We start from the raw sequence: 20,907 nt of genomic DNA on the forward strand, positions 1-20,907 counted from the left end.
TATTTAATATTAGGCTTCATGTGAAGAAAACCTAATCCAAAAATCCTCAGACTTCAGACACTTAGAAATTATCCAAGAAATTCAAGAGACTTCTTAGAGTCCTTAACCTAGAAGTTACAGATATTATGAATTATTTTACAGAATTTTTGAATGCATATTCATTTCTCTGGAACAAGTGTCCATAGCTGTTATCAAACTATAAAGCGATGTATGACTCTCCTCTCCCACCCCAAGTAGTAGCCAGTGTTCTAGTGTAGTTAAAATATGAGTTTATTTGCAGCTACTTCTGAGATTACTGTAAGGTTAGCCCAAAGGGACACAATGCTTTTTCCTCTATTGCTTCATTTCTCATCCTCTTTTTTTTTTTTTTTTTTTAAAGGAAAAAGAGTTCAGTGCAAAATGTATTATTTCCATTCTAAGAGGCAGTCTATGTGTTCTCCACAGGGTTTCATTTAATTTGTTTTAAAATTTGCATGTTAACAAAATACAAACTGTTGTAAATTAACCCGTGGGCTTCAATCAATAAAATTGAGTTTCATAAGAAGGGATGTGGTCTAGTGTCGTGGTTAAGAGCATGGCTCTGGAGACAACCTTGCATCTGAGTGGGATACAAGGCCTTGAGCGAGAGCAAGTTCCAGAATCTCCCAGGGCTTACTTCCTGTTTCTAAGTTTTTAAAATGATTTATATATTCAATTAATAATAAAAACTAAAGCTCACAGAGTATAGGACTTGACTCTCACATCCTGATTTTTTTTTCCTTTTAACCACACTTAAAGGGGTAACAGTGCTTTTCATCATTATTTGGACACAATTAAAATTCTAGATTTTATAAGGTAACCTAAAATGTTAAGTAATAAAAGCTTACTCCGTTCAAAGGCAGTTCCATTCCATTTTAAACTAAAAATGTAAGTCTGTGTATGCAGTAAAATATGTTCCTAAACCCCCATTTTGGGGAAAAGCTTATCCAAAAAGGAATAAAATGTCAAATTATAGCCTTAGGACATGTGGTCTTTGCCCTGGTTTGCCTAATGGTCTTATAAATCACCAGAGCCATGTATCATTTTCAAATGGGAATATAGAAATACAGGATGTTTAGATAGTAATTTTTAGGAGGGGCAGACAAGGTCAGGTATCAAGCTCAGGGAACAAAAGAAATTCCAACCCTCAAACTGATTTAACTTGATTTATGTTAGAATTTTAACAACTTGGAGGTTTTCGTCTTAAGTTAAATATTTTCTTTCAGCTGCTGAAAATTATAGCTGAAATCTGTAATATTTTCTTAGTGTAGCAACCGATTAACTATCAGTCATGTCGTATACTTTCTCCTATGCTCAACATCTTAAATAATACCTCATTAGGAAGTTACAGTCCAAGCTTTACAAAAGCTAATCTTTCTCCATTAATGAGAACTAACACTTAAAAGTATTATTTCAGATGAGAAGATAAGGTTTCTTTCTAAATGTGTATTTTCTAAAATGAAGACTAATTATTTAGTTCTTTATTGGTAAATGTGATTTTGTTGCACAAAATATACAAACAGGAAAGAAAAAAGACAAAGCCAATTTAAATTATACCCAATGCAAATGTCTGAAATTTTGCCAGTTGATAACCATTAACCATATGTGATGGTTGAAGTGTAGCTAGTCTGAATTGACATAAGTATAGAAAAAAGAATGTAAGCTATTTCTTTAGTTTTTTTATATTGATTACATGAACAAATGATAACATTTTGTTATATTGTTATTTATTTATATCAGTGTGTATCAGTTGGATATTTTAGGTTAAAATAGATTTTTAAAACGAATTCTGTTTTTTTAATGTGGCCAGTAGGAAAATTTTATTTTTGATATTTTATTTAAATTCAATTTGCCAACATAATAACACCCAGGGCTCATCCTATTAAGTGAAACTTCACTTACTCATTTGGCTCACATATTTCTGGATGATGCTGACCTAAAATGGTAATGCTAACACTAGCACTACTCTGAATCTAAAAATAGTTAGGACTGAATTATTAGCATTCAGAAAATATTACTTAAACCAGATGCTATTTTCATAAATCCCTTATATTCTACTAGAATTTGCCATTACTTATTTTCTTCTTTTTTTAGTCTTATTTAAATTCAATTAATTAACATTTAGTTTATCATTAGTTTCAGGTATAGAGTTCAGTTAATCATCAATTGCATATAACACCCAATGCTCATTATATCAATTGTCCTCCTTAATGCCCATCACCCAGTTACCCCAACCCCCCACCTACCTTGCCTTTACTTTTTAAGGACTCGTCGAATTATGAAAATTTCATAATTCTAAGAGAAAATGTTTATCTGTGGCAAATTGTCATTTACATGTTTTGACACAAAAGTGTCAAATATTTAATGCACCAGATATTTGATGGAAACTTTAAGAGAAATACTTAAATCTTTAAGTATTTTTTATACTTTTACACAGTTAAAAAAATAGGAGCAATAAATCATCATTCCAATATTTTCTGTAGAATGAGTCAACAACAAGGTAATAATTGGTAGTCCTATACCTATCTAGCTTTAGTGAACGGTGATATTATTGTAAAGGCACCACATGAAACTACCCTAAACCAAACCTAAATTCTAAACCACAAATCCTTAGAAAGTATGCCATTTAAAGCTAAATGGATAATTGATGGGAAGAAAAAAAAATCTTAATATTTTAAGATTAATAAATACACAACTGCATTTAACTTAGCCAAAACAAAATCTATTAAAAGTGTGTTGTTGTTTTTTTTAAGTTTGCTTACCAGTTTATCCCCTCCAAGGGATGCGTACTAATTTGCTTTTAACATTATAGCATTATTAACAGATGACATAACTGTTACTTGGGCCATTCTGAGGTTTTTTTCTTGTTTGCTTGTTTTGTGAGGTTTGGGGATTTTTTTTGTTTGGCTTATCGTGTTTCTGTTTGTTTTGTATCTTCAAATAATGAGGTGCTCTTACTGTTTTGGTGTTTCTGAATCAGTGAGTAAAGCTGTCTTTTGGGAGTTTTGTTTTTTTTTCTTTTTCTTTCTCTCTCTCTCTCTTTTTTTTTTTTTCTGCTTTATTAACTGTTGGTTTGCTCTGTTGTCTATTCACATGCTCTTCCAGATGCAACTAATTCATGAAATTTCCAACTTAAAGAATTTAGTTAAGCATGCAGAAGTGTATAATCAAGACCTTGAGGTGAGCATTTATGTTGGTATTTCTATTATAAGGAACTAGAACTATAAAATGTACAGTATATGTAATTGAACATGATTTCAGAAAATAGAACATTTTGTCTTTTAAATATCAACTTTTTAAAATTTCACTCTTTAAACTATTAAAATTTATTTAAAACTATCAACTATTTAAACTTTTTAATCCCCTAAAATTTAAATCCAATAAAATATGTTTCACACTTCTTATAGAATGAACTAAGTTCAAAAGTAGAGCTGCTTAGAGAAAAGGAAGACCAGATTAAGAAGCTACAGAAATACATAGACTCTCAAAAGTCAGAAGATATTAAAACAGACTCGTCCTACTCATCGGTAAAAATCAGGTTTATTTTGTTGTTTAGTCATGTTAAGCATTTCTAGTATACCATCATCATTATTATAGCAAATACTTATATTGAGCCTGCTCTATGTCAGGCACTCTTGTAATTGTTTTACATATTGTATTTTATTTAATTTTGTCAATAAGTCCATGAAAGAGGGACTATTAGTATCATTGCCATTGTATGGTTAACGAATCATTTGTAGAGAATTGAGGATATCACTCTGAATGAGTATAAGTCAGTTAAAGATGAGCTTCCATTAAAAATCAGTTATTCCGGGCAGCCCCGGTGGCCCAGCGGTTTAGCGCCACCTTCAGCCCAAGGTGTGATCCTGGAGACCAGGGATCGAGTCCCACATCAGGCTCCCTGCATGGAGCCTGCTTCTCCCTTTGCCTGTGTCTCTGCCTCTCTCTCTGTGTCTGTCATGAATAAATAAAATCTTTAAAAAAAAATTATTCCAACATTTTTATTTCTAATTGTTTTATGCAAATGTATGCAGAAGTATGTAGTCCGTATCTCCAGGTAAGCACTTATGTTGATATTGATAACTAGAACTATACGTATCATGAGTGAGCATGGTTTTATAAATTTCATTAATATTAATGCATTCTCACTATAACTTAAGTATTTTAACAGTTTGGTATTTTTCAGAAACTGTAGCTCTAGATGACTTTAGTTGGTATAAGATATGGCATTAAATTGAATCTCATGGTGAAATTGTTAATTTTTGCTATTTGCTTTCTGTTCTATTTGCTCTTGGTCCTCCTCATTACTTCAAGAAAGTATTAGTTTGATTCCCATTTTTAACATTCTCTTAAGAAGTCAGCGGATTCTAGCTGGAATTTCAGTTTCTGTTCTTTTGTTTTCATTTGAGTTTTTCAGAATACTTTTTATTACCTTCTCTTGGTACTCTTCTGTTACCTGTTATTAATGACAAATAATCCATTGTGAAAGTGATCTTACTATGGTAAGGCCATGGGAAGAAAGGCACTTTCATCTGATCCTGGAGTATCTATTGATAGAGTGGCAAGCAGAATTGCCCACTTTTTAAAAATTGTTATTTCTTTCTCTTTATTCATCCAACTTATTCATTTGTTCATTGTGCATTAATACTCTGCCAAGGACATGGATGGCTGAATTTACGTAAGCTGAATTTAAGATAAAAAGTTATATTATCTTAAAATGACACTCAGAGACTGTATCTTCTCATGTATTTATCGATCATTTGCATTTTCTGTGAGTTGCCCATTCATCCTGTTTGCCTCTTGGATTTTTTGTCTTAATTTGTGATTTCATGTACTTAATTTTAACTATGAACTACTCACCTACCATGTTTTAGAATAACTTAAAAATACATAGGAAACCATTGTGTGTTAACTTTTTGTTTTTTAAAGATTTTATTTGTTCATGAGAGAGAAAAAGAGAAAGGCAGAGACATAGAGGGAGACATGGAGGGAGAGACATGTGGGACTCAATCCCCGGGCCCGGGATCCCGTCCTGAGCTGAAGGCAGATGCTCAACCACTGAGCCACCCAGACATCCCTGTGGGTTAACCTTTTATAAACAATAGCAAATTTCTTCAGTCTATGTAACAGTATAATTTGGAAAAATATAATCAGAGGTTTTAAAGTATTTTTATTATGGAAAATCTCTTTTCATCTTTCCTAAATACACATTTGATAATTAGCATATTTTCACTATTTTTTTATTTATTTGAAATAATATCTGTGTACGTGTTCTCTAAAGTCTTTTCCAATTCTCAGAAAGTTAGATTTCACTAAATTAATTATTTTTATCATGTGTATAGGAAAGCACTGAAGACCTAAAACAAATGAAACAGACTTTACTTGATGCTGAAACTGTAGTCCTTGATGCTAAGAGAGAATCAGCCTTTCTTAGAAGTGAAAATCTGGAGCTGAAAGAGAAAATGGTAAGTGATTCCTATAATATTTATAATAAAGCAGTTTTTACAATCAGTATATTTCTGTGAATTTGTAATATTTTTCTTAATAGAAAGAACTTAGAAGTAGATACAAGCAAATGGAGAATGATATTCAGTTATATCAAAGACAGTTGGAGGCAAAAAAGAAAATGCAAGCTGATCTGGAAAAAGAATTACAATCTTCATTTAATGAGATAACGAAACTCACCTCCCTTATTGATGGCAAAGTTCCAAAAGGTATTTCATAATTACAGACTTCCCTCTTTGCAGATTTGACTTTATCTGGAAACCTACCTGAAGGATTTTGTGACTACATTTCAATGATTAGAAATCTATTATTCAAAAAAAAAGAAATCTATTATTCTCTGATCTGATTTTTTTAATAGCCTAATATAAGTTTCATTATCATTTGGTATTATTATTTATAACTGTTTCCATGGAATTAGATTCATAAGGGTTTAGGAATTATTTTTCAAATAAATTGGACCTAATTTTCAAAAAGTAACAATCTAATTGCTAAAATTTGAAGAACTATTAACAATTAGATTACCTGTTAACCAATACTCTTTCCTTAATAAATTTTATATGGTCTGATTAAATGATCTAACTTTGCCTGTAATTTAGATTGTTACAATAACTGCAAGCTGTTTTATTTAATTTACCCAAAATGTCCTAGGTTTGCTCTGTAATTTGGAACTGGAAAGAAAGATTACTGATTTCCAGAGAGAACTAAATGAAAAAGTTGAAGAAAATGAAGCTTTGCATAAAGAAGTTAAGTTGCTCTCAGCGTTGAAATCTTTACCCTCAGAAATAGAAATGCTGAGGAAAGAGGTAAACACATTTTCAAGCAAATAACTCTTCTTTTGAAATAAAAACCTTTGTGAAAGCACTTTAAATATTTTGCCATAGTTTATTTTAAAGTAGCAAGCAAGAGACTATAAGCATTTCATTTCATTCAGCTTGTTGGGAATCGAAATGATTGTAGTTCCTCCTGATTTTTACTACTAGACGTAAAAACACATTTTCAAAGCATACTTAACAGTATACTTAGTAACATTATCCATGTTGCAACCATTTCTACAGTTCTCAAATGTTGCATTTAAACAGAGTTCTAGGGGTGTCTGGGTGGCTCAGTCAGTTGAGCATCAAGTCTTGGTTTCAGCTTGGTCATGATCTCAGAAGTGGTGAGATCTAGCCCCGCAGCAGCTCTGCACTTAGTCCAATCTGTTTGTTCCTTTCCCTTTGCTCCTCCCCCCGCACTCTAAAATAAATTAAAAAATAATAATAAATAAACAAAGTTCTATAGGGGGTGTCTGGCTGGCTCAGTCAGTAGAGGGTGCAGACTCTTTTTTTTTTTTTTTTTAAGATTTTATATATTTGTTCATGAGAGACACAGAGAGAGACAGAGACACAGGGAGAGGGAGAAGCAGGCTCCATGTAGGGAGCCTGATGTGGGACTCCATCCTGGGACTCCAGGATCATGCCCTGGGCCAAAGGCAGGCGCTAAACCGCTGAGCCAATTTTTTTTTTTTTTTTTAAGATTTTATGAGGGTGCACACTCTTGATCTCAAGGTTGTAAGTTCAAGCCTTACCTTGGGTAGGGAGATAACTTAAAAATATATTCTTTAAACAGAGTTCTATGGCCCATCCTTTTTCTAATCTTTTTTTTTTTTTTTTTTTGCACTAGTCTTATCACTATGTTGAATAAAAAAGAGTAATGAGATATCAGGGAGGGCAGTGATAGTTTAGAAGTCAGTGTAAATCTTATAGGCTAGTGAATAATCCCATAAACCATCTACCAGCCTTTCCTTTCTCTCTGCCTTTCTAAAAGAAATAAAAAAGACGAGTGTTTGAAGACCAAATGACAGATATCATGCTAAAGAACTCTAGAAACATTATTTTATTCAGTCATCCTAAAAGCTCTTTAGTTGCTATTTTTTAGCTCAACCAATAGTTGAGCTTCATAGATGCACCTCCTATCCTCAGCCTGTGATTGAAACAGCCCTGCTATATTATCCCTGTCCTTGGTCTCTGCTTTAGTTCACTTCTCTTCTTCCCACCATTTCTACCTTACCTTTCACAATGATTTTACTTTTTATAAGCTGGCTATGGCTTATTTAAATAATAATTCAAATAAAGCTTAATTATTTAAACTATTCAGGGATTACATTTTTAGAAATCGGAGCTGCATTCAAAGGCTTTAGGAAAAAAATGTGCCAAATTCTAAGAAAAATCATAAAATGTCTGACACATCAAGAGGTTAGAAAATAAAATGATAAGGAAATAAAGGCACATCTTGAAATGAAATGTTTCTGAGTGTCCCTTCTGCATGCATTTCTTACTAGAACCCAAAGAGATCAGAAAACAAAACTTTTAATGTATTAAAAAGGATAATACATTGTTAAGGAGTTGGTGATGATAAAAATGTTGCCTTTCTTTGGTCAAAGCTTTGCCTAGTTACAGTCTTTCCACCCTGCCCTAGAGGAAACTCTTTCCTTTTTTTTTTTTTTCCCTGACAACTGCTTCAGTAGATCACACATTGTTCACAGAGCTAAATTTTATTTCTTTTCCATAGATACATGATAAATCTGAAGAGCTCTATATAATAACATCGGAAAGAGAGAAGTTGAATTCTGAAGTAGTTCAAAAGGAAAGTAGAATTCAAGATTTACTTGAAGAAATTGGGAAAACTAAAAATGACCTAGCAACTATCCGATTGAATTATGAAAGCACTGATCAAGAATTCCAAGATTTTAAAAATCATCATATTGAATTTGAGCAAAAGTATAAGATGGTCCTTGAAGAGAATGCAAGAATGAATCAGGAATTAGGAAATCTCTCTGAACAAGCTCAAAAACTTGGTTTAAGTTTGGATGCTTTGAGCAACACAGAGGTTGGTATAAGACACCCTCTAGGGAAGTGATCTGTAGTCTTCTGGGGTTTAGTTTTCATATATATACACCATGGACTGCTCTGCTTTTTCACATTTACTTCTTCTTATCTTAAAGCTTTCTCCCAAATCTGAAGAACTTCTACAAAAAACAACTGAGAGTCAAAAAAGGTTAAATGAAGTGGAAGAGCTGAAGGAACAATTAGAAAGTACAGGTTCAAGGCTGCAAACTATAGAAAAGGAAAAAACACTGATTGCTGAACAACTTCAGCAAACCTTGGTAGAAATAAGAACCTTAACCCAAGAAAAAGATGACCTAAAACAACTCCAGGAGAGCCTGCAGATTGAGAGGGACCAACTCAAAAGTGACATTCAGGATACTGTAAACATGGTAAGGCTTTGAGTAAACTCTGAAAACTCAGAGCCTCTTCATACAAATATTACAGGAGCCATCACTTAAGGTTCACATTCAAGTAGTCACTACAAAGTTATTCCTACTGGTTCACATTATTCTAACGGAAATTGTTTTCTGTTTTTCTGACAAAGAATATAGACACCCAAGAACAATTACGAGATGCTCTTGAGGCTTTGAAACAACACCAAGAAATAATTAACACACTAAGACTGAAAATTGCTGAGAAAACTTCCAGGCATTTGGAAACAGAGGAAAACCTAGGAGAAGCTAAGGATGAATTCCAGGAAGAGGTAAAAATAGTGCTTCCATCCAAAGTTTTTATATATGTGTAGATGAGTTTTCTCTTTTACTTGAAACACTTAAGAACATAATGATAGTCTCAATCCCATTTATCATCCACTGTGCTAGTAACTAAAAATAATTTACAAGTATAACCCTAATGTCTTTGAAATAACTTCAGATATAACTGCTTACAAGAGCTGTGTTAGTCCACTAGGGTTGCCATCACAAACTATCACAGACTGGGTAGCTAAAATAACAGAAATTTGCTTTCTCTCAGTTGTGGAGGCTAAAGTCCAAGATTAAGGTGCTAGAAAATTTGGTTTCTGTTAAGTCTTTGCTTCCCTGCATGCAGATGGCACCTTCCCTCTGTGTCCTCACATGGCCTTTTTCTTATGCTTGAGCTAAGAAAGAGCACTAATGTTTTTTCCTCTACTTAAAAGGACACTGATCCTGAGGCGCCTGGGTGGCTCAGTTGGTTAGGCAACTGATTCTTGATTTCAGATCAGATCTTGATCTTACGGTTGTGAGTTTGAACCCCATGTCTGGCTCTGAATGAATGAATGAATGAATGGTCACCAGTCCTATGAGATTAGGGCCCCAGTTTTATGACCTCATTTAACCTTAATTACTCTCCTTAAAGACTTTATTTTCACATATAGCCACATGGGGTTAGGGCTTCAACATGAATATTAGGAGGACACAATTCAGTCTCTAACAGGTGATTGCATATAATTTTGTACGATGGATTCGTTTACTGTCTTTCAATTTTATGTACTTAATACTATTTAATCTAGAATATTTGCTACCAGGAATTTAAAACATTCATCAGTGGGAGACTGATGAAATCATCTTTCGTACATCCATAGCTTGGAATAGTCTATGTAGATATGTATGTATATAGATAAGGCAACTGGGTTTTATATGGTCATATAATTTTTTAAAACTACATATTATATGCAAACAGAAAAATCACCAGATGGACATATTACTAAATAAAAGCAAATAACTACTTCAGAATAATTCAGTAAGCTCCAGCTTATGTAAATAAATCTTTATATAGATTTACCTAGTATTCTATATAAGCAGGCTTTTATTTTTCCCGTGGGGTACAGTATTTTTGCCTTGGAAAAGCTTTTCCTCCCTCTCCCTATGCTTCAGTTCTTCTCTCCTAGAAAAGCTTTTTCACTTGTTTTAAATATCTTGTGTTCTCAGCTTATCTATAGTTCGGATCCACCAAATGAGCCAAAGGCATTTGACCTTGATTTGAAATTTATGACTGTCACTTTCAGTAGAGGAAGGTTTTTTGAAAAGATTTTTGAAAATAAGCTACAATTAATAGCTGCTTTAAACAAATGTAAAATGCAATCATAGGGCCCCCTGAGAAGGGGCAATGGCAGAAGAATGAGAGGGAGAGTTCTATTCACTGGAACCAGCTGGTCTGTGGTATTAAGTTTATGTTAGAATCATCTGTGTTCATAAAAAATGTCCTACTGGTGCTTTTCTGTTTCTTGGAGTTTCTCAAATCTGGGATAGAAGGGTAGGATCAGCTTGGTCTTCTGTTAACATGTTCGTGATGGAATCTCATGTGGATCCCTCTATTCATCTGGGCCCCAGAGGGCTGTATTAGTAGGTCTCTCATGAATTCCCTTGGAGTGCCCACTTTGAATCCTGCCTGATGTTTCTCTCTAGAAATGCAGTTCCTCTAGTCTGTCTCAACAGAAATTTTAAACAATGATTAGTAAGCTTATCTAATGTAAAGGACACAATTCTTTTTCTTTATTTTATAATAAGATCTGTTAGATTTTGCTCATGATAGCTGAAATACTTTCTGGGCTGAGTTCAGTTCTGAAATGTACCTTGGGTATTCTCACATACTTTGTCTCAGCCTGCTTTGTTTTTGTGTACATTCCTACATTTAGAAGTATAGATGCAAGTTTCTGAATTACAGTATCTGACAAACTAGTCCCAATGACTTTTCCTTACCTTAAGTTCTCATGTAATTAGCTCTGTGTTTGCTATTGTCAGAAACTCATGCATACTGCCAACAGTAAGAGAATAGATTTGTCCAAACTCATTTAAGAGAATTGAGCAACTACTAAAAATTACAATTTGAAGATTATGTAACAGCATAATGGGAAAATGCATGTGATCTAAGTGGAAAAAAAGCAAAAACGAATTTTACATATATTAATCATTAGTCATAATTACTGTGTTCAAAATTTTTTCAAGGACAAACTGAAAGAAAATATTCTAGAATTCTAGTACTGGGTTGTATAAACGAGTGGCATTGGATGGGATTTTTCTTTGTTTTTCAGTTTCTAATGCATTTGTAAATTATCATAGAATTTTTTTTTAAGCTTTTATTTATTTGAGAGAGAGAGCAGGGGACAGGGGGCAGAGAGAGAGGAAAAGAGAATCTCAAGCCAACTCCCCATTGAGCGTGGTGCCTGACACAGAGCTAGATCACATAACCTTGAGATCATAACCTGAGCCAAAATCAAGAGTTGGATGCTTAACCAACTGAGCCACCCGGGCACCCCTATTATTAAAACTTTTTAAAACATATGTGGCTGATATGGAGCTGAATTTATTTCCTGGATGTGTAAGGTTATATAGTGATAACCTAATTTCATACCATTGATTATAATGTCAGTCTTTGTCTCCTTTTATCAAGGAGTAAACAACTAGATTATCTTTGCTTAAGACTTATTAACAGATAAATGAATTTATACAACATGCTTTTCTTAAGCAGAACATAAAAAGTATAATTTTTAGAAAGATGGATTATACTACTATAATATGAAATCTGTTTCCATCAAAATTATTTTGCCCTCTCATATGATAAAACTCCATCCAGCCTTGTATGAATATGACTGCTTCTGAAAATAATGATTTCTTGAGTGTGAGGGATAGAGAATTATTTCCAACTTTTGATGGAAAGAATGTGGGGGAAATGTGAGGTAGCTTACTCGTTCATAAAATTAGGTTGATCTATTATCATACATGACGATAATTTTAATTATCTACAGCTATGTAGGTAGTTCTTATCCATGAACAAGAGTATGCTTAAGGGCATAAACTCTGGAGCCAGACCTCTTGAGTTCAAAACCTGAGTGACTTTGGGCAAAGGACCTGTCATCCTCTCTGGGATTCAATTTCCTCATCTGTCAAATGTAAATATTACTAGTACCTACCTCATAAGGTTAGAGTGAAGATTAAATGTATATGCAAGTAGTGCCTGATAAATAATTTTAAAATGTAAGTTTTGGCAATTTTTATTATTTAAATTGTTATTAATTGAGAAATTCTTTAATCTATTTATATTTTAGATGGTTGACACAGATAAAAAACAGAATTTGAAAGCCAAAAATACTCAAGCACTGGTTGTGAATGTTGAAGATAATGAGCTAACTGAACAACAGAGAAAGATATTTTCTTTAATACAGGAGAAGAATGAACTGCAACGACTGTTAGAGAGTGTTACAGCAGAAAAGGAACAGTTAAAGACTGACTTAAGGGAAAATATTGAAATGGTAGGATCTGGCACTGTATCCTTACTTAGCAATATGTTTTCGTCTTGTATGTTCTGGGTTTTTACAACTTCACTGAGGCATAATTTACATATGAGAAATGCATCTCATGCAAGTGTACAGTCTGATGGCTTTTGACAAATATCACTCCTTGTGTACCCTCCACCCTAGTCAAGATGTAGAATATTTGCCTCACCCTACAGAGTTCTCTTGTACCTTGACCCAGTCAATTCTAACTTCACTCTCTGCCCTATCCTGACTCACTGTCCTGATGTTTTTTAAATATAGATCACTTTATCTATTCTAGAACTCCATACAAATAGAATCATACAGCATGTACTTTTTTTTTTTTTTTTTTTTTTTTTTTTTTTTTTATGATAGTCACACAGAGAGAGAGAGAGAAGCAGAGACAGGCAGAGGGAGAAGCAGGCTCCATGCACCGGGAGCCCGATGTGGGACTCGATCCCGGGTCTCCAGGATCGCGCCCTGGGCCAAAGGCAGGCGCTAAACCGCTGCGCCACCCAGGGATCCCCAGCATGTACTTTTTTTGTACCTTACTTTTTTTTTTTTTTTTTTACACTCCTTTTTATTTCTGGGTAGTGTTCCATGTATGGATAGACCACAAGTTGTTTAACCTTTCTCCTGTTGATGGAAATTTGAGTTCTCTCCACTGTTTGGCTATTTTGAATGAAGCTGCTGTAGTAAACATTCTTACATAAATCTATGAACTCTTTTAAAAAAAATTTCTCTAGGCTAAGTATCTAAATGGAATAGCAGGGTCATAGCAAATTACTAAACTGATTTCCAAAGCAGTTGGACCATTTTACATTCCTATCAGCAAATTAAGAGAATTCTGATGACTCCACATCCTCAGTACTTCATATTGCTGGTGATTTCAATTTTAGCCGTTCTATTGGATATGTACCTCATTGTTTTCGTTTGCCTTTCCCTAATGATTAAGGATATTGATAATTTTCTCATATGCTTTTTGGCCATTGCATATCTTTCTGTAAGTTATCTGTTCTCTCAGTGTTGTAGATTTTAGTGTTCCAATCTTGTCCATATTTGGTTAAATTTGTTCCTAATTGTATTCTCTTTTATTTATTCTGTTGTAGTTTCTAAATTTCATTTCTAATTATTTGTTAATGTTTGCCATATTGTCAAATCTACTTTAGTTTTTGTATTTAGGGACAGTATAATATGGATAGATCGAAATTAGCATTTTTAGAAGTTTACTGTGGATTATAAGAGAACCTGACCTTTTGTGTAATTTTTCATATTCTTGGGATTGTCTGTTTGGTCAAAAGAGCTAAGTATAAATAAGAATACAGACAGAAGTTGTAATTCTTCTTGGTCTTACTTTGCAGTGTTTCTGTGGTCATGACCCTTGAGAATGTCACTGTTTAAGTTTATAACTAGGGTTAACCCAAGTCATGCTAGCAAAGATTGGCTGCCATTTTGAGCTTGCTGTTAACTGGTGCCCCAAACCATAACCATTCTAGCATATGAAAAGCCCGTAACTGTAGTCTCACCATCAGTTCATGAGAGCTTAGAGACAGTCTCCCTTGGCTTGAGGGTGGGAAAATATCAAACCTCTCAAGATAGAATACTAAATCCAGTTCTAATTCTCATGGTAGGAATATAAGTGAAGCAATAAAGAAACAGCATGAAAAGCAGATGTTTGGCATCTATATGATTAAATTAAAGACTTTCTTTTTTTGGGACGTGTGAGTGGCTCAGCGTTTAGTATCTGCCTTCGGCTCAGAGTGTGATCCTGGAGTCCCAGGATCGAATCCCACATCAGGCTCCCTGCATGGAGCCTGCTCCTTCTGCTTGTGTCTCTGCCTCTCTCTCTCTGTGTCTCTCATGAATAAGTAAATAAAATCTTTTTTTTTTTTTTTTTTAAAAAAAAAAGGACTTTCTTTTTAAGGCAGTCTTTTCCCATAGAATTTGCCATGATTTCTTCATTTTCAGGCTGAGATAAATGCTGATTTTTATCAGATTTCATAAATGTAATATTTAATCTCAACTTTCAAAAAATTCTAGACTATTGAAAACCAAGAAGAATTAAGAATTCTTGGAGATGAACTTAAAAAGCAACAAGAGATACTTGTACAAGAAAAGAACCACACTATAAAGAAAGAAGAAGAACTCTCTAGGACCTATAAGAAATTAGCAGAAGTTGAAGAAAAGTTAAAGGAAAAGGTGAATTTTTAAAGCTATCATCATGACTAAACTTTTTTTTAATACATTTTGATTGCAGTAGAACTAAATTCTAGAAATAGCATATATTTCCCAAATGAACAGATCTTAATGCTAATATTAGTGGACAGTTTCAACACCTACCTAGCTCTTAACCAACATCCTTTTTTGTGAGATTTATCTTACCCTAATCTTTAGATGAGACATTACCTTGATTCATCTAAGTTAATCATACAATATTCATTCATCAGAGACTTACTGGGAACCACCTTAGCCCAGGAGCTGTTCTGGGTACTTGAGATCCATCAGTTAATAACACAAAGATCCTGCCTTTATAAAGATATATTAATGATTCTTAAAATTCTTTAAAGAATTCTTTAAGATTCTTTAAAGATTTATGACTATTACCATCTCTTAGACATTTACAGTTTCCTGTGTCATTTCTTTTATGGAAGTAAGGTGCTGTTATAATTCGTAAGAGCTAAGACTCTTGTAATAATGGTGCTGCCCAAGTAATTCTAGAGTGTACCTACAAAGATTTTTTTCTGTTTAAGGATAGTGCCAGATGCATTATAAATAATAGATTGTGATTTCCCACTGTGCTTCTGTGGAGTGCTTTTTCCTAGTATGTACTCTCTTAATTCTCCTCCTTTTCACTATAACGTAATCAAATTTACTAAAATCTGATGTCAATTTCATACTCATCCTAAAGAAGGGAATCAACAGGCTTATATAAAACATAATGCCTCACTAAAATGGACAACTCAACTCAGGAAACAACACATATTGACAAGGATGCAGAAAAAGGGGAACCCTCTTACACTGTGGGTGGGAATGCAAACTGGTACAGCTACTCAGGAAAACAGTATGGAAGTTCCTCAAAAAGTTGAAAATAGAGCTACCCTGTGACCTAGCAGTGCACTATTGGGGATTTACCCAAAGGATACAAAGAGTGATTCAAAGGGACATGTGCACCCCAATGTTTATAGCAGCAGTGTCCACAATAGCCAGAATATGGAAAGAGCCCAGAAGTCCATTGATAGATGAAGGATAAAGAAGATGTGGTATATACACACAATGGAATATTACTCAGCCATGAAAAAGAATGAAATTTTGCCATTTGCAACAACATGGATGGAGCTAGAGGGTATTAGGGTAAGCTAAATAAGTCACAGAAAGACAAATACCATATGATTTCACTCATGTGGAATTTAAGAAACAAAACAGATGAACATAAGGGAAGGGAAGGAAAAATAAAATAAGAGAAAAATCATAAGAAATTCTTAATTATAGGAAACAAACTGAGGGTTGCTGGAGGGGAAGTGGGTGGGGGAATGGGGTAACTGGATGATGGGCATTTAAGGAGGGCACTTGAAGTAATGAGCATTGGGTATTATATGCAACTGATAAATCACTAAATTCTACCTCTGAAACTAATAATACACTATGTGTTAATTAAATTGAATTTAAGTAAGTTTAATTTAAAAAGTTGATGCCTTATTGTTTGGGCCAACCTGTAAGGACCTCATTAGAAGTAAAAATAGATTATCCAAAAAGTTGTTTTTTTTGTTTTTTTTTTTTTTTAATTTTTATTTATTTATGATAGTCAAAGAGAGAGAGAGAGAGGCAGAGACATAGGCAGAGGGAGAAGCAGGCTCCAAGCACCGGGAGCCCAATGTGGGATTCGATCCTGGGTCTCCAGGATCGCGCCCTGAGCCAAAGGCAGGCGCCAAACCACTGCGCCACCCAGGGATCCCCAAAAAGTTTTTAAGAGATGAAGAATTACAGTTATTTGGCAGCTAGACCTTTATATTTAATTAGTTTCTTTTCAAATTTTTCTCATTTTCACTTTGTCTCCTTAATTAAGCTACTGATACTGTATTAATTTCCTAGACCCTCTATCAAATTACCATAAACTTGATGGCTAAAGAATAAGAGAAATTTATTGTCAAACTTCTGAATCTTAGAGGTCCAAAGTCAAGTTGCTGGCAACACCATGCTCCCTCTGAAGGCTCTAAGGAAGAATCTTTTCTTGAGTTTAAATGTTTCTTTAAAACCGAGCCAGCTGGAAAAGAGGAAGGCAGTTAGGAGGATGTGGTTATAATACCAACTATTCCTGGCTGCCAACTGTCCTTGGTGTCCTGGGCTTATAACTATATCCCTCTTATCTCTACCTCCATCTTCATAGAACTTTCTCTGTGTGCCCTTTTTTGCCTCTTATAAGGACTCTCATTACATTTATGGCCCACCCTACTCCAGTAGAAATCCATCTGTAAAAACTGTATTTCCAAGTAAGGTCATATTCTGAAGTTCTGAATTGACTTGAATTTTGGGTAGAACACTGTTCAACCAACTACAGTCACTATGCTTAGAAGGTTACTTTACTTCAAAGCTGTGTGACCATTTACATTGGGAGTGTATGCAGGGCTGTGATAATGATTATTTCAGTTCAGAAAATACATTTTATGCAAGATTTTTAAGAGTATATAGACAAAATGGTAATTAAAAATTTTATTTCTTAAGAACCAACAACTACAAGAAAAACAGCTACAACTTGTTAGTGTACAAGAAGAAATGAGTGAGATGCAGAAAAAGATGAATGAAATGGAGAATGTAAACAATGAATTTAGGAACCGAGAATTGACATTGGAACGTATAGAAATGGAGAGGCTAGAGGTGGCTCAGAAGCTCCATGAAAATGATGAGGAAATGAAATCATTAACCAAAGAAAGAAATGATCTAAAGGAATTACAGGAATCATTTGAATTAGAGAGAGAGCAACTTGAAGGATTCATAAGAGAAATCGAAGTTACAGTAAGTTATTACCCTTTTCTTTCATCTATTAAATGTTTCTTTAAAATGGAACTGATTGGAAAAGGGGGAGCCAATGTTAGGATGATGTGGTTATAATATTCTTTAAACTCCACTTACTAATAAAGGGACTAGAAACAAAAGAACAACTAAAAATTGCTCCATCTTAAAAGAACAACAGAAGCTATTGATGAACTAAGAAAAAACGTTTCTGAGAAGACTGTTCAGTTAATAAATACTTAGAAGGACTTAGAAAAATCCAATACTGAATCACAAGAAAAGATTTCGGTCTTCCTTCTCTCCTTTGTCCCTTCTTTCCTTTTCTCTTTGAAGGAAAGATGATTAGTAAGTGGTGAATGTGTTTGTTCATTTATTGGATATTATTTGTTGAAAGTCTGATGTGGCAGGCAGAGTTACAGGTTATAGAAATAAAATGGGAACAAGAGGAACAAAATTTCTGCGATCATAGAGCGTACTCTAATGGAAAGATGATAACGGGTAAATAAGCAAACGAATGAACAAAGATAATTTGAGATAATGGCAGCTGCTATAGAGAAAATGAAACATTGAGATAACTGAAACAACCTATGTTAAAGGCCACCATGTGCAAGGTATTGAAACTATGAGTGAATGAGTCATTGTCCTCCCCGTGCCCCCAGTAGGGACATAAAATAATCCCTCAATTCCAGTAGGACAAATGCAGAAATAGGACATGCAAATTTACATGGAACCATTAATGACCATAGGAAAGGGGAATCAATCTGTAAACATAAAAAAAATTGAGACATAGCATTGGAGCTCATCTGAAAATGAGGGACCATTCATTAATTGACATAATCTGCTCAATGATGATTTTTCTCTGGTAGCATTTGGGAGCAAGTAAAGAAGTTAAGTGTACAACTGACTGAATCAACAGTGTGTTAGTCAAGTATAAGAATTGGTTCACTCTGGATGTAAGATGGAGCAAAAGAAAATTATGGCAGAAAGTGACCAGCAGAAAAGTCATGAAGAACTTCAGTAGGAATCAAGAGAATGTGAATAAATTGGGGAGTTCATGATCCACAGTAGGCAGTGGGTTCTAGATCACTTTTATTTCTGTGGACAGTATCCTCATCTTTTCTCTTTAAAGAATTATGATAATACAGCATCTCTTTCTGCTCATGGGTCCTGTCCCCATGCTTTAATAAAGTCACCTTTTTGTGTGCACACGCACAAAATTATGATAATAACTTCCAGATAGTAACCTTGGTATTTTACGTATATCACAAGATCCCAGTGCTTCATGAGGAACAGGAGCTACTGCCTAATGTGAAAGAAGTCAGTGCTACTCAGGGAACAATGAATGAAGGGGAGCTATTGAAAAAGCAGTCCAAAACCAAGGATTCAATGACACCAGCACACATTGAAATAGAAAGGCTTGGGTTGACTGCAAAACTTCCAGAAAGTCATGAAGAAATAAAATCTCTAACTGAGGAAAGAGACAACCTTAAAACAATAAAAGAAGCAGTTCAGGTTGGACAAGACCAACTGAAAGAAGACAGTAGAGAAATGTTGGCTGAAGTAAGTTTCATGCTTTCATTTGATTTAAGAGGTGTTTTATAAGAATCAAGTCTTTGAGGGATGCCTGGGTGGTTTAGTGGTTGAGCATCTGCCTTTGGTTCAGGGCGTGATCCCAGGGTCTGGGATCGAGTCCCACATTGGGCTAGTTACAGGGAGCCTGCTTCTCCCTCTGCCTATGTCTTTCCCTCTCTCTTTGTTTCTCATGAATGAATAGAAAAAAAAAAAGATCTAAAAAAAAAATCTTTGGGGAAGGAAGCACTTGTGCTACAGTTACAATATTACTACCATGTTTTCTTTAAATGTCTCTTAATTATGAAGTGATTGGAAACAGAACTAAAAATATAAATACTAGCAGGGTGCCTGGGTGGCTCAGAGGTTGAGTATCTGTCTTCAGCTCAGGTCATGATTCCAGGGTCCTGGAATTGAGCCCCATTTCAGACTCCCTGCTCAGCAGAGTCCACTTCTCCCTTTCCTTCTGCCTCACCCCCTGCTCGTGCTCTATCTTTAAAAAAAAAAAGAAGAAGAAGAAGAAAATCTTAAAAAATTAAAATTATAAATACTAGAAAACTAGGTAGATGTGTGTGTAGGTAGGTGTGTGTGTGAGAGAGAGAGAGAGAGAGAGAGAGAGAGAGAGAAATCTTCCCCCTTTTCTCTCCACATTGCCAACACCCTGATCCAAGCCACTGTTATATCTGTCCCTGACTTTCTGCAGTAGCCTCCTTACTAGCCTCCCCATCTTCATTCCTATAGTTCATTTCCCATTCTGAACCCAAGTAATCTTTTCTTCTTGAAGTCCTTTAAAATAATTTATTGCTGCTCTTGAACTGAAGACCAGAATCCCTCACATGGCTTACTTATGAGGCCCTAAGTCCAATTCCTTACTGGTCTCTAGCCATATTTCTGCTCACTCTTACCCTTGCTCATGATGCTCCAGCACTGTGCTTGGTCATTTCATGGCTTCCAGATGTTCTGGTCTCCCTGCCTACAGCATTTCCATTCCCCCTTGCCTAACTAGTTCTCTCATCCTTCAGATCTCAGTTGAAGCTTTCCATCCCCCAGGAAAGCTTCCTAACCACTAAGGGTAAGTTAGGTCTGCCACATACCCTGCAAGAACCCAGAACCTCTGTTGGGTAAGATTTGGCATAATGTCTATCTTTCCCTCTAAAGTGCAAGTCTCAAAATGGCAAATATCATGTAAGTCTCGTTTACCATTTTATCTCTAGCTTCTAGTAGGATGGTGACAATACAATGAGCCCTCAGGAAGTTAGTGTTCAGCACCTGAGTATTGTCGAGTGGGAGTGAAAAGAATGCTCTGTAACGAGCCACTGAATCCTGACTTCATTGTTTTAGGAAGTATCATGATTTATTTTATCCTAGAGTAAAATAAAAGATCTTTGGTTGTCAACTCTATTGTTTTAGGATTCTCTTAATATCTCAGAACCTCAAAATAAACAAGAACAGTCCTTTGACATGAAAGAAAGAGAAGATGAAGCTGAGGAAATCGTGAGAGAGTTGGAACAACTGCAGGAGCAGCTTGAAGCCAAAGAGGCACCACAGCCAAGAGTGGGCATGGAAAGGCTTGAGATGTCTGAGAAGCTACAAGAAGTTCTTCAGTCTGAAACTAACCATCTCAAAGAGAACATGAGAGAAATCATAGCTAAAGTAGGTTTCACCTTTCCCCATGTGCTTTTTTTTTTTTTTAGCACTTTATAAGCAGATATT

At 34.8% G+C, this 20,907-nt stretch overlaps 1 protein-coding gene across 5 annotated transcripts in view; it reads left to right on the plus strand.

Annotated features, from left to right (window-relative positions):
* The window catches only part of CENPE (centromere protein E), an 85,905-nt gene that overhangs the window by 31,228 nt on the left and 33,770 nt on the right, over positions 1-20,907 (plus strand). For 4 of the 5 annotated variants that reach the window (XM_025983832.2, XM_072755544.1, XM_072755545.1 and 1 more), the window contains exons 17-29: positions 3,124-3,198; positions 3,426-3,545; positions 5,361-5,483; positions 5,567-5,732; positions 6,172-6,326; positions 8,071-8,388; positions 8,504-8,776; positions 8,932-9,090; positions 12,412-12,615; positions 14,659-14,817; positions 17,338-17,628; positions 18,895-19,185; positions 20,605-20,847. In XM_025983832.2, coding sequence (XP_025839617.2) covers positions 3,124-3,198; positions 3,426-3,545; positions 5,361-5,483; positions 5,567-5,732; positions 6,172-6,326; positions 8,071-8,388; positions 8,504-8,776; positions 8,932-9,090; positions 12,412-12,615; positions 14,659-14,817; positions 17,338-17,628; positions 18,895-19,185; positions 20,605-20,847 — 2,577 coding nt within the window. The remainder of the gene's footprint in view (positions 1-3,123; positions 3,199-3,425; positions 3,546-5,360; positions 5,484-5,566; positions 5,733-6,171; positions 6,327-8,070; positions 8,389-8,503; positions 8,777-8,931; positions 9,091-12,411; positions 12,616-14,658; positions 14,818-17,337; positions 17,629-18,894; positions 19,186-20,604; positions 20,848-20,907) is intronic. The other variant, XM_072755547.1, reaches the window with a different exon arrangement.

This window comes from Vulpes vulpes, chromosome 4 (genome assembly GCF_048418805.1).
Source record: "Vulpes vulpes isolate BD-2025 chromosome 4, VulVul3, whole genome shotgun sequence".
NCBI classification, from domain to species: domain Eukaryota; kingdom Metazoa; phylum Chordata; class Mammalia; order Carnivora; family Canidae; genus Vulpes; species Vulpes vulpes.